Here is a 12717-nt window from a genome sequence, read left to right on the forward strand (position 1 = left end):
ATTGGTTGCACCAGATCATATTTAGGGGCTTCATAGCAAATACATATGCACACACCACTTTTCCTTTTTTTTATATATATATATATATATATATATATATATATATATATATATTTAGAAACAAGTTATTTTTTAAATTTCACTTTGCCAATTTGGACAATTTTGTGTATGTCCATTACATGAAATCCAAATAAAAATCCATTTAAAATTACAGGTTGTAATTGAACAAAATAGGAAAAAACGCCAAGGGGGTGAATACTTTTGCAACACACTGTACACCACACAATACCATCACACCCTATCATATAAGACTTTTAATATACTGTAGGAGTATTTTTTTAATTGAGTGCAATTGTATCAAATGCTAAGAAGTGTAAGGGTACGTTATGCGGTTAATGTTGATCCTCCGGTGCCTCTGTTGCACATGTCATGTTGAGAAGATGCTAGCTAAATTAATCAGTTTGGATTATGCTAACTTGGTTGTCAGTCATCGGTCATTACGGTATGAGGTGAGAGTGGGGACTCAGTGAAAGTGGACTCCAACCAACCTCAAAAAGGAGAGTGGTAAGGAGGATTATTCTGAATCATAAAGTGGAAAATCACATTAGAAAGTCAACTCAGTTTTTGGGGGTTAAATCCACCCCTTTCAAATCCCAATTTAACCTTAATACATTAGTACATTAGTAAATAGCCTCTCAACCATGACCATATCTGTCTGTTCCTTTCCCTCATAGATGGTCAAAAAAACTACACATGAACATACCTTTACATGTACAGTATATTTAATACATTTATTCCAGACGCTTTGTCTTGACACTCCTGAAAGACTTGCAAAAGGTCAACTTCACCTAATTATGTATGAAACATTAAACACAGTGTTTGGAGCCTTTGCTTTCACATGCCCCATTTTCCCCAATCCCTACCATCCATAAGCTCCGGATACCGAGTTGTGAGTTCACAAGGTCAAGTCGAAGCTATCAAATGGGTAAACAAGTGAATAACAGAGAGAGCGAGAAAGGGAGGAGAGTCTTAACAGCAGAAGGCAAGAGTCCCCCTCTCTCCTCTAGTCTCTCCCATATTGTCAAAGGCTTTCTGCTCCAGTTGGCTCGGACAAAAGCGAGTGAGGACGCCGGAGGCTTTTCCAGCTATGATCGCTGCGGTGCTGGCCAGGCTGGATAAAGGGCCCTATTAGGCTGGTGAATGGGCCCCCATTAAAGACATCCACACTAGTATATCTAGGGGCCCCGGCATGGGCTGCTGTTAAGACAGCATGGGCCCCGGGGCCAAAAGGCTCCACATCAGGAACCTGAGAGGCACCTGACAACATGACAGGCTGGACACTCCCACTCAATATACAGAGGTCCAAAGGAGAAGGACAGCTAAATGCAAAGAATGAGGGCGGTTTGCTTAAGACATAAACAATTGGCCAAGGAATGTGAGGCCCTAGAGCTAGTAAGAGCCTTTGGCCCTAGAGCCTATGTTCTCAGTTAACTTACCAGAACAATTAAAAGTTAACAAAATATGCAAATGTAGGACCGCAAACGAGTCACAATTTCTTTGCCAAGCATAATTGATTCTGTTTAGCATTTCAAAAGAATGTGTTTACCGGTACAGTGTAGCCAGACAAAAACAAACAACCGTCTGAGATGGAACCAGACATAATAACACGCAACCACCTGGCACCACCACTGGGTGCTATGAGGTCAGCTTACAGGTAGGGGGCAGTAGAGAGGTCATTGGTCCACTTTTCTTTTTAGCTGGATTAAACGAGACCCTGTTTGACTCGGAGATAAGGCAAGACCTTCCCAATCCCTCCTATAACCTTTGGTTGGTGTGTTTTATGCCAGCTTGTGAAAGGCAGGGTGTGTGTGTGTTTGTGTGTGTGTGTGTGTGTGTGTGTGTGCGTGACTGTCCATGAGCGCGTGTCCATGCAAGCATGCATGAGTAAATGCATGAGTGTGGGAAGAGTGGGAAGTGTGGGCAGGATGTGTGTGCGTGTGCACTTATTTAACAGCATTGCTGTTAAGTTTAATGTTAAAAAGAAGGAGGGGCGGTAATTTAAAAAAGCATAACTCAAAAAGAGGGAGTAGGCCGATAGGAAGAAATACTTGCAGTAAGAGTAGTGCAAGAGGAAGACCGGAAGACGAAGTAAAGAGGGAGAGAGAAGGGAGTGCAGGAGAGAGAGAGACTGGAAAATGGAAAAAGGAAGGAGAGAGGGAAAGAGGGGTGGAGGTTGAGAACAAAATGAGAGAGACAGAGGGAGAGCGACGGGAGTGTGGGAGAGGGAGAGAAGAACTGGATGAAGAAAAGAGAAGGAGAACGGAAGAAAGAGGTTGAGAATTTGAAGGCGTTGTCTCGCTTCTATTTTTTGGGGAACAGAGACACAAACAGAGGAGTTTGTTCTGGACAGGAACACGAGCAGCACAGACCGCATGCTCTCCAGGGGTACAATTTCACAGCCCCTAATTACAGTGGGGTGTAGGATTTCTTATTGGGGCCTGCCAACATCCAACACACACACTATTATACATGTCACACACACACACACGTAGACATAAAGGCATGCACTCAAACATTCCCACACAAACACATCCACCCGCTCAGAAAACAAAACACCCATACACACATGCATGCAAGTACACACTGATGGTCAAACTGCGGGAACACTAGCTATAACTACAGTACAACTACAGTACAACTCGGGTCATGAAGCCATGTAACAGACAGGACCATGGATAGTGTCAGATAATTTATAGAAAAACAACAACAATTTCAGATATCATTCCTATAACGCAACATGCATGTAATACTGATGTGGTCCTTTACTGTACTGTATATTCATGTATCTATTGTATATTACTGTATATTCTGCTGTATAGGGAACAGTGGTCTTTTTATCCCTCTACTCTACTCTCTCCCTGAGTTCTTTCTGGGTCATGAATAATGGCCTATGCTGTGATACAGTCTTCCACATGGCAAGGCCGTCGCCATGGGAACAACCATTTAAGCTGAATGGAGAGGTACATCATTTTGCCATTACACCCCCTCCCTCCCTCCCTCCCTCTTTACTCCGTCGCACCCCCTTACCCCTGCCTTCCCCCACCCCTGATACTTATACTTCACCCTTAGCGCTTCAACTATGACTAAAGCAACTCTGCAAAGTGTTCTACTAGTGTGTGTGTGTGTGTGTGCGTGTGTGCATGCACGCATCTATGTGTGCGTCTCCTGAAACTCCCTGCTCCATTCCCACTCCTCTCTTTTCACACACTCCCTCATTTACATTCACTGTACAATGCAGGTTTTTCTTTCCTTTCTCACGGAATCCTCCAAAGTGAGAAAGAAGGGAAACTAGGCCAATAGGCTGCGGTAAAGCCTCTCCCTTGCCTGAAGTATCCCCCTCTCTCCCTCCTTCTTTCTCTCCCTCTTGGCTTCTCTTTCTTTCTGGGTCCTTTGCCTGCCTGAAGTCCTACCTTCTTTCTCCCCTTCCTACCTTTTCTTCTCCTTCTCTTTCCTGCTGTCTGCCTCTCTCCCTTCCTCCCCCTCTCAGTTACACCCTCTCTATCTAACCCCCCATGTCTCGCCTTTCCTGCAGTCCCATTCATCCCCCTCTCCATCATGCCTCTCGTGATCTTTCCCTCTCTCTGTCTATGTTTCTCTCTCCCCATTACTTAATTTATGCCCCGCCCCCCACCCTTTCCAGTCCCGGGTCCTCCCGGGTTAATCTGTAAGTGGACCAGATGCAAGTGCTCATTAACCTGGTACAACCTGCTAAGAGGCTGCAACCTGCCTGCCTGCCTGAGCCCACAGCCAAGGAAGATAGGAGAAACAGATAGAGAAGGAAAGGCGTAAGAGGGGGAGGGGGGCAGAAAGAAAAATACAGGTTGAGAGAAAGAGAGAGAGAGAGAGAGAAAGAGAAGAAAAGGAGTGAGAATAGAGAGTGAGAGAGAGAAAAGGAGTGAGAATAGGGAGAGATGGAGAAAGAGAGAGAGAGAGAGAGAGGGAAACCTGGCTCCCTGTAGAGGAAAGCACTGCACAACAGCAGAACCTGAGACGGAGCTGCATTTCCTGACAAAATGTCAAAAATATAAAACAATTAGAGAGTGTCATTTCCCAAATTTGAAACCCTTATTCAAGGTTTCAAAGACCTCTCTGGTGAGGATAGGCTACCTGTTCTGTTGAGGGAGGACGCAGAGAGCTGTGGGTTGGCAGCACACTACATTGCTGCCTGCCATAAGATGAGGGACAATGTCTGACAGACCAATCAACCTGCACATGTACTCTACTGTATGCTTATTGTTATTGTTGAATGTATGGTTCTTTTGACACTTGGTTATTGTTGTTACTGTTGTCCCTTGACAATTTGATTCTCATTTGTATTTATTTTTATATTGTAAATATCCAAAATAAGCTTTGGCAATATGTACATTGTTACGTCATGACAATAAAGCGAATTGAATTAATTGAGAGAGAGAGAGAGAAGAATAAGTAGTGAGAATAGAGAGAGAGAGAGAGAGAGAGAGAGAAGAAAAGGAGTGAGAATAGAGAGAGAGAGAGAGAAGAAAAGGAGTGAGAATAGAGAGAGAGAGAGAGAGAGAGAGAGAAGAAAAGGAGTGAGAATAGAGAGAGAGAGAGGAAAAGGAGTAAGAATAGAGAGAGCGAGAGAGGAAAAGGAGTGAGAAGAGAGAGAGAGAGAGAGAAGAATAAGTAGTGAGAATAGAGAGAGAGAGAAGAATAAGTAGTGAGAATAGAGAGAGAGAGAAGAATAAGTAGTGAGAATAGAGAGAGAAGAATAAGTAGTGAGAATAGAGAGAGAGAGAGAAGAATAAGTAGTGAGAATAAGAGAGAGAAGAATAAGTAGTGAGAATAAAGAGAGAGGGAAGAATAAGTAGTGAGAATAAAGAGAGAGGGAGAGAGAGAGAAGAAAAGGAGTGAGAATAGAGAGCGAGAAGAATAAGTAGTGAGAATAGAGAGAGAAGAAAAGGAGTGAGAATAGAGAGAGAGAGAAGAAAAGGAGTAAGAATAGGGAGAGAGAGAGAGAGAGAGGAAAATGAGTGAGAATAGAGAGAGGGAGAGAGAGAGACAGAGAGAGAGAGGAAAATGAGTGAGAATAGAGGGAGAGAGAGAGAGACAGAGAGACAGAGAGAGAGAGAGAGAGAGAAGAAAAGGGGTGAGTATAGGGAGAGATGGAGAAAGAGAGAGAGAGAAGAAAAGGAGTGAGAATAGGGAGAGAGAGAGGGGAAAATGAGTGAGGAGAGAGAGAGAGGGGAAAAGAGGGAGAATAGAGAGCGAGAGAGAGAGAGAGAGGAAATGGAGTGAGAAGAGAGAGAGAGGAAATGGAGTGAGAAGAGAGAGAGAGAGGGGAAAAGAGGGAGAATAGAGAGAGAGAGAGAGAGAGAGAGAGAGAGAGAGAGAGAGAGAGAGAGAGAGATGAATAGGAGTGAGAATAGAGAGAGAGAGAAGAATAAGTAGTGAGAATAGAGAGAGAGAGAAGAATAAGTAGTGAGAATAGAGAGAGAGAGAAGAATAAGTAGTGAGAATAGAGAGAGAGAGAGAGAAGAAAAGGAGTAAGAATAGGGAGAGAGAGAGAGAGAGAGAGGAAAATGAGTGAGAATAGAGAGGAGAGAGAGAGAGACAGAGAGAGAGAGGAAAATGAGTGAGAATAGAGAGAGAGAGAGAGAGAAGAAAAGGGGTGAGTATGGGGAGAGATGGAGAAAGAGAGAAGAAAATGAGTGAGAATAGGGAGAGAGAGAGGGGAAAATGAGTGAGGAGAGAGAGAGAGAGAGAGGAAATGGAGTGAGAAGAGAGAGAGAGAGAGAGAGAGGAAAAGAGGGAGAATAGAGAGAGAGAGAAGAATAAGTAGTGAGAATAGAGAGAGAGAGAAGAATAAGTAGTGAGAATAAAGAGAGAGGGAGAGAGAGAAGAAAAGGAGTGAGAATAGAGAGAGAGAGAAGAAAAGGAGTAAGAATAGGGAGAGAGAGAGAGAGAGAGAGGAAAATGAGTGAGAATAGAGAGAGGGAGAGAGAGAGAGACAGAGAGAGAGAGGAAAATGAATGAGAATAGAGGGAGAGAGAGAGAGACAGAGAGAGAGTGGAAAATTAGTGAGAATAGAGGGAGAGAGAGAGAGAGAGAGAGAGAGAGAGAGAGAGAGAGAGAGAGAGAGAGAAAAAAGGGGTGGGTATAGGGAGAGATGGAGAAAGAGAGAGAGAGAATAAAAGGAGTGAGAATAGGGAGAGAGAGAGGGGAAAAGGAGTGAGAATAGAGAGAGAGAGAGAGAGAGAGAGAGAGAGAGAGAGAGAGAAGAATACGTAGTGAGAAGAGAGAGAGAGAAGAATAAGTAGTGAGAATAGAGAGAGAGAGAGAGAAGAAAAGGAGTGAGAAGAGAGAGAGAGAGAAGAAAAGGAGTAAGAATAGGGAGAGAGAGAGAGAGAGAAAGAGAGAGAGAGGAAAATGAGTGAGAATAGAGAGAGGGAGAGAGAGCGAGACAGAGAGAGAGAGGAAAATGAGTGAGAATAGAGGGAGAGAGAGAGAGAGACAGAGAGAGAGAGGAAAATGAGTGAGAATAGAGGGAGAGAGAGAGACACAGAGACACAGAGAGAGAGAGAGAGAGAGAAGAAAAGGGGTGAGTATAGGGAGAGATGGAGAAAGAGAGAGAGAGAAGAAAAGGAGTGAGAATAGGGAGAGAGAGAGAGGGGAAAATGAGTGAGAATAGAGAGAGAGAGAGAGAGAGAGAGAGAGAGAGAGAGAGAGAAGAGAGAGAGAGAGAGAGAGAGAGAGAGAGAGAGAGGAAAAGGAGTGAGAATAGAGAGAGAGAGAGAGAGAGAAAAGGAGTGAGAACAGAGAGAGAGAGAGAGAGGAGAGAGAGAAAGAGAGAGGAAAAGGAGTCCTTCAGCTTCATGGGACGTTTATATTGTCACGCTTTCATTTCATTCATTCCGACTCCATTTCCATGCATGGTTCTCATGTTATCCCCGAAAAGCCCCCACACTCTTCGGGATATGAGCGCCAGGGAGAGGACAACGTAATACCCACCACCCACCCTCCGCCTCCATCATCCCCCCGCACCCCTTCACACCTCACTCCGAGGCCCCCGTGCGTACCTCATTTCCAACTCCGAGGGAGAGAAAGAGCGCGTTTTTCTTACACAGTGCTGCTGTCTCTCGCCCCCCCTACCCCCACCTAACCCCCACTCCATGCACCCCTCACCATATCCAAATGTAACCCACCATCATATAACATAAGCTCTCGACACCCCTCTCCCCCCTGATGTCTGAGCAGACGGTTGGTTATGTGTGGAATAAATGAGCTCATTCATACAGAGTCGAGTGGGACTCCACTCCGTCCCCTTTCCCTCACCACCGGCCCAATGTAAACAACCCAGAAAGGTAGCTATGGCCCGGACGGATTATAACTGTTATTACTGGGTAAGAGAGGGCCTTCCACTCACTCTCTCTATACCTAACCCCTCCACCTCCCTCTCTCTATCCCTCATTCTAGGAGTATCTGACCTGGACCAGATCACTGGTGTACTTGGGTGGAAGCTACCTGAAGAGATAGCCTCCCACTATTCTTACCCTATTAGTGGCTGTTGTTATTCACGTCAACTTTCCCTCTTTTCAAGCTGACTTTTCCCCACCGTGACGCCTCTCCTCTATTCACGGATGAACCCACTTCTCCGCTTTCAGACCCTTTTTCAAAACGTTGAGCACATACCCCAACCGTCTGTCGGCCGGCCTTCGGAGGTCGGCTTGTTTCAAGGGGGCGTAGACTCGACGCCGAGACCTTACACAGCCAGGACCACACTCTGTACTGTAACTCTAACACACGACCGGCAGTCAATACTCTTAACGAGATAGTAACTGGAATGGTAACTGTAAACGACAGAGAAAATAACCAGAAGGAGACCGCAATTTAGATGAGAGGGAGAAAATCAAACTCGTAAAAGCCCAACATCTAAGGGACCCAATAAAACACCCGGCACGATTAAAAAAACAAAGCAATAAAATAACAAGTGTATTCCTGATGAAACAGAACACAAGTTATGACACAACCTAACAATAATAGCCCTCCCTAAGGGGAGAATCCGAACTTCACTTAAGTAGAATCTTCACTTAGTCATGCATTGACGTCGGTGAGAGACTAAGGGACTGTAAGTTGTTTATAATGAGGGTTACCTGGAGAAAATCGGATCTCTCTGAAACGAAAGTGGATGGCCCTCCTTTCAGTAAAAATGTATTTTTACCCAAACCTCCCTGAACAACAAACAACAAGTAATCATCCCCTGTACCCCGAATAATAATTCTAACATAGAGTGGAGAGCAGAGAAGATGCCTACTGTTTACCCTCACCCCTAGGACAGACCAGAGCCTTAAAATATGCCATTTTAGAAACGGTTCGTTTTGTAAGCATTTACAATGGCAAAGTAGCCATAAAGTTGTGGATTTGAAGACCACCGGTGGATAAGGGGGGATTATAAACGCATTTCATGTCGTTCGTCGTTGTTAAAAAAAGAGGACCGTCTAAGTTTGGAACAGTGCTGAAGTTGTTCATCAACTCAAAAAAAAAAGTAAAAGAACCAGATACAACTGAAGTATCTGATCATAAATGAATTCAAGAAAAAGCTATTCATTGTTTAACACAGCAGCCACATATCATCAGGTAGGCCTATATGCACTTGTAAAAATTAAAAATAAAAATGTTTTAATTCGTAACATATATGAATGGGTGATGGACATCCACAAATGAATACATACCATACGAAACGTAACATATCATACTAAATGGAGTGTCTCGGATTTATTTACAGGACAATACGAACTGTTCTGAGACCAGGTTGGGAACAATACGTGACCACCACTGTCCTTCCTGAACCACGATTCGAAGGACGGTCAAATCGCTCAAAATAACCCCCATCAAGATGTTGCCTACATCTTAAATAGTCCTTCTCATCACCTATTATTACAAATAGAGGATTATGACTTCTCACAATGGGGCTCGTTTAGTAAAGTTGCATAGCAGGGCTATAATATGTTACACCAAAAGCACCTTCTCACTCAGTCATCTCTTATCTGAAGCTGAAGAGTCAAATGTTTTCCTCGTGCGGACAAAACCTCCACAGCGCTCGCCGCAGGCGATGCTTTGATTGAAACAAAATAGGCCTACAGGAAATTATAATAATTTGTTAACAGCCATCTGCTTTAATTCGCTAGGCAAAGCAGTTATTCAATAAGATCTGAATGCGTATTTCCATGAAACTGATTGAGATCAAATGATTGGCATGCAGTTTCAACGGTAAAATGTGAAGAATTATCATTCACGATTGACAGTGATCATTTGAAACGAGGTATGCCTAACTTTGAGGGTATTAAACGTTGTTTGAGGGTATTAAAAATAGAACATGATGCATTTTGTGCAAATATTCTACAATGATATTCAATCTGTCGGCTATAGGTTGTCGCGCAGACTCAATGTCAGAGACAAACCAAAGATATCCCATATGCATCGGAGTCACTGCATTTTACAGCTTGTTTCTAGCATAAAGCATTGAGGACTAAAGAGTCGGTTACAGATGATTTAATATAAATCAGGTCCATTTCATTGATATTAAAATCAATTATATCAGTAGCAAGCTTTGGACCACAGGAAGAGTAGGACCTAAGGAACGCCTATCCACTGCAGTGTAGCCTAGATTCATATTTTGAATGTATTTTTCATCCAATTTGTAAGTCGCTCTGGATAAGAGCGTCTGCTAAATGACTTAAATGTAAATGTAAATATATTTAACCTTTATTTAACTAGGCATATACACATTTACATTTACATTTAAGTCATTTAGCAGACGCTCTTATCCAGAGCGACTTACAAATTGGTGCGTTCACCTTAAGACATCCAGTGGAACAGCCACTTTACAATAGTGCATCTAAATCTTTTAAGGGGGGCAGCGCAAAACACTCAGGAAGGAAGTACATTTTCTTTGAAATATAACTTTGCCCTGTGCTTCTTCAAGCATGCTCTTCCTATCACCTAGGCCCCTCAAACTCAACTCTGGACCTTGAAGCCAGTTCCACTGAGTGTTTTCATTGTTCCCCTCTAAATCGGGGGACTGATTTAGACCTGCGACTCCAGGTGGGTGCAAATCATTATCAGGTAGAACAGAAAACCAGCAGGTTCTGGACCTCGTATGGTAAGATTTGAATACCCCTGGCATAGGCCTATAGCACGTGTCAAACTCATTCCACGGTGGCCTTGAGTGACTGCGGTTTTTCGCTCCTCCCTTTTACGTGATTGATGAATTAAGGTCACTAATTAGGCAGGAACTCCCCACACTGGTTGTCTAGGGCTTATTTGAAAGGAGAAAACTAAAACATGCAGACACTTCATGGAGTGAGTTTGACACCCCTGGCCTATACTACATACAGGCTATGGATAGGTGCACTGAATATTACACGCCCAGCAGAGAGAATCAGGGATGAGAGGCATTATCGGGAACACATGAGATACTATAATAAGCAACGCAGTCTCAAACCCTGAGCAACATTTCATTTATTACGAATGACATCACCCTCCGCTGGACTAAAAAAATAAAAAATACTAAACCCTTACCCTGAATGAAAGTAAAGTTTTTGTACATTTTGTAAAGTTTTTGTACTATTTTGTACATTTGGATCTGAATTGGAAGTTACGATTCACCGTTCTGCCCCTTAGGAACCTGACTTACCTCTCATACTCTAGGTTGTCATGGTCACAGCGGGCGTCTTTGTGTTTCTCCCAGTCCTTCCCGTGACGGCATGTGGTGAGGGACACTATGTCCTTCCCGTTATGGATGTGATGCAGGGCGTTACGGGTGTCCGAGCCGATGCCCGTTAGATACCGCTTCCCTTTGAACATCAACAGGTACTTCCTGCGCGGTGGGACCGTGTTTCGCACCAACCAGCCCCTCTCGCCCCCCTTCTGGGGGTGGTCCTTGGAGAAGAGGGGGATGGAGACGTCGAACCCGGGCCGAAAGTGTTCCGTGTTGAGGCTGGCTTTAGCCAGGATGGCCTGACCGATGTTGAAGCCCAGGTCCTCGGTGTAGTTGGGCCAGGTGCCCGAGTACAGATTAAAGATAAGGTGGTTCCGTCCCTCGTTCCAGAGCGGGTAACCCTTGATACGATCATCCAAGTTGGGCACGAACTGCCCCGAGAGCTGGTCACGGTCCAGAGTGTCAATCCCCAAAACGAAGAGACATGCCTCGCGAGGGTCCGTGGTGTAGTACCGCGACTCGCCTATAGACGTCAGTATCTTACGATAGCTCTCCGACCCGCGCTCACCCTTCTCCGACGGGTAGACGTACACTCGAAACCCGTCCCGCCCTCTACGTCGACATCTCGTAAAGTCGAAGCAGGTCTCCATTCGGCAGCGACTGTCTTTATAGATGCCCGTCCAGGCTTGGTGACGCTGGCGGGGGGACTCGGCAGAACCAGGCCCCGTCTGGAGTTCCTCCAGCTGGGCATAGCCCGGAAGGAGTACCCTGTCGGTCCAGTCGGGCCAGGGGCGCACCACATCGCCCCTCTGCTGCCCCAGCAGCTTGAGGAGACGGACCTGGACCCCACCGCCCCAGTAGAAGAGCAGCAGCCAGCAGCAAGCACACAGCCCCAGCAGGACATACTTCTTACGCGCCTGCATGGAGCCCAATGTCTCTCGTTCTCTTCCTCTATCGCTGTCGCTCTCTTTTTTCCCCCCTCTCTCTGCCTCTCAGCTCCAAGCCTCACAAAGGTGGGTGAGTTGTTTCGAAGGTCTAACAAGGAGGGTCCAATATAGAACAGTTTGGTAACTTGGACATCATTTCTTCCAAGTCTGATCCAGTCCAGTTTAAGCCCATTGAGGATAAATAAATGGATGTTGACTCCACTCTCTTCGGTTTCGCTCTCTCCTCTCTCTCTCTCTCAGAATTGGGTGCTGTTAGCCTGTCTCTTGCTAGACAGTCTCTGTGGCGCGTGTGTGCATTTCCTGCGCTGCCCGATGCTGAGGATGATGAAGGGCGATGTCTCCTCTCTCTCAAGCCCTCCTCGCCGCCTCATGGCGCCCGCTGTCTCCCGGGTCTCTCCTGGGGACGTAAACAAACGAGATCACAGCTCAGTACACAACCGGAGGAGCACTTAACAGCACAGATGCAGCACTAGGTACATTAACAAGTCAAGGAACACTGTCTCAAATGATTCAGCAGCAAACCATTATGTAAAGCACACAACACACCCTTATACCAACCTACAGATATACTGTATAAACCAAAACATACACTATCAGCATGAAGCGTGTACAGACTCAGCAATAAATTAGCCCAACGGAGGGTAATTTCATACACATGACAGTGCAGTTGGACTACTTTAGGCTATACAACCCTCTTAAGTTGAACTGAACTGATCAAATCTTTATGTAGAACTCTCTTGAAGATTAAAGCTAGTCTCCTCAAACACAGAGCTCGCTCAGTTCAGTTCACATAGCTGACAGCTCTGATGACGCACACATAGCAAGACTCTCAAAGTTTAAATATACCCCCACTATCTCTATATTTGAAAATGGTCAAAGTAGTTTTAATGTTTGGTCTGGTTACGCTAATTGACGTCCAGTCCTGGAACCGTGTTGTCGTGGTTTTCGTATGCCGAACATGAAGCAGCCGGCTCTGATATCATCATGCACTTCAAGCTCCAGTTGAACAGCATCAGATACAGATGCAGTGGA

General features: G+C 44.9%; 1 protein-coding gene across 4 annotated transcripts in view; it reads right to left on the reverse strand.

The window, feature by feature from the left end:
* LOC115131708 (exostosin-1c) overlaps window positions 1–12717 on the reverse strand; it is a 95532-nt gene that overhangs the window by 67668 nt on the left and 15147 nt on the right. For all 4 annotated transcript variants that reach the window (XM_065020524.1, XM_029663646.2, XM_029663647.2 and 1 more), the window contains exon 2: window positions 10715–12082. In XM_065020524.1, coding sequence (XP_064876596.1) covers window positions 10715–11661 — 947 coding nt within the window. In that variant the 5' untranslated portion in view covers window positions 11662–12082. The remainder of the gene's footprint in view (window positions 1–10714; window positions 12083–12717) is intronic.

Source organism: Oncorhynchus nerka, linkage group LG7 (genome assembly GCF_034236695.1).
Source record: "Oncorhynchus nerka isolate Pitt River linkage group LG7, Oner_Uvic_2.0, whole genome shotgun sequence".
In the NCBI taxonomy this organism is placed as follows: domain Eukaryota; kingdom Metazoa; phylum Chordata; class Actinopteri; order Salmoniformes; family Salmonidae; genus Oncorhynchus; species Oncorhynchus nerka.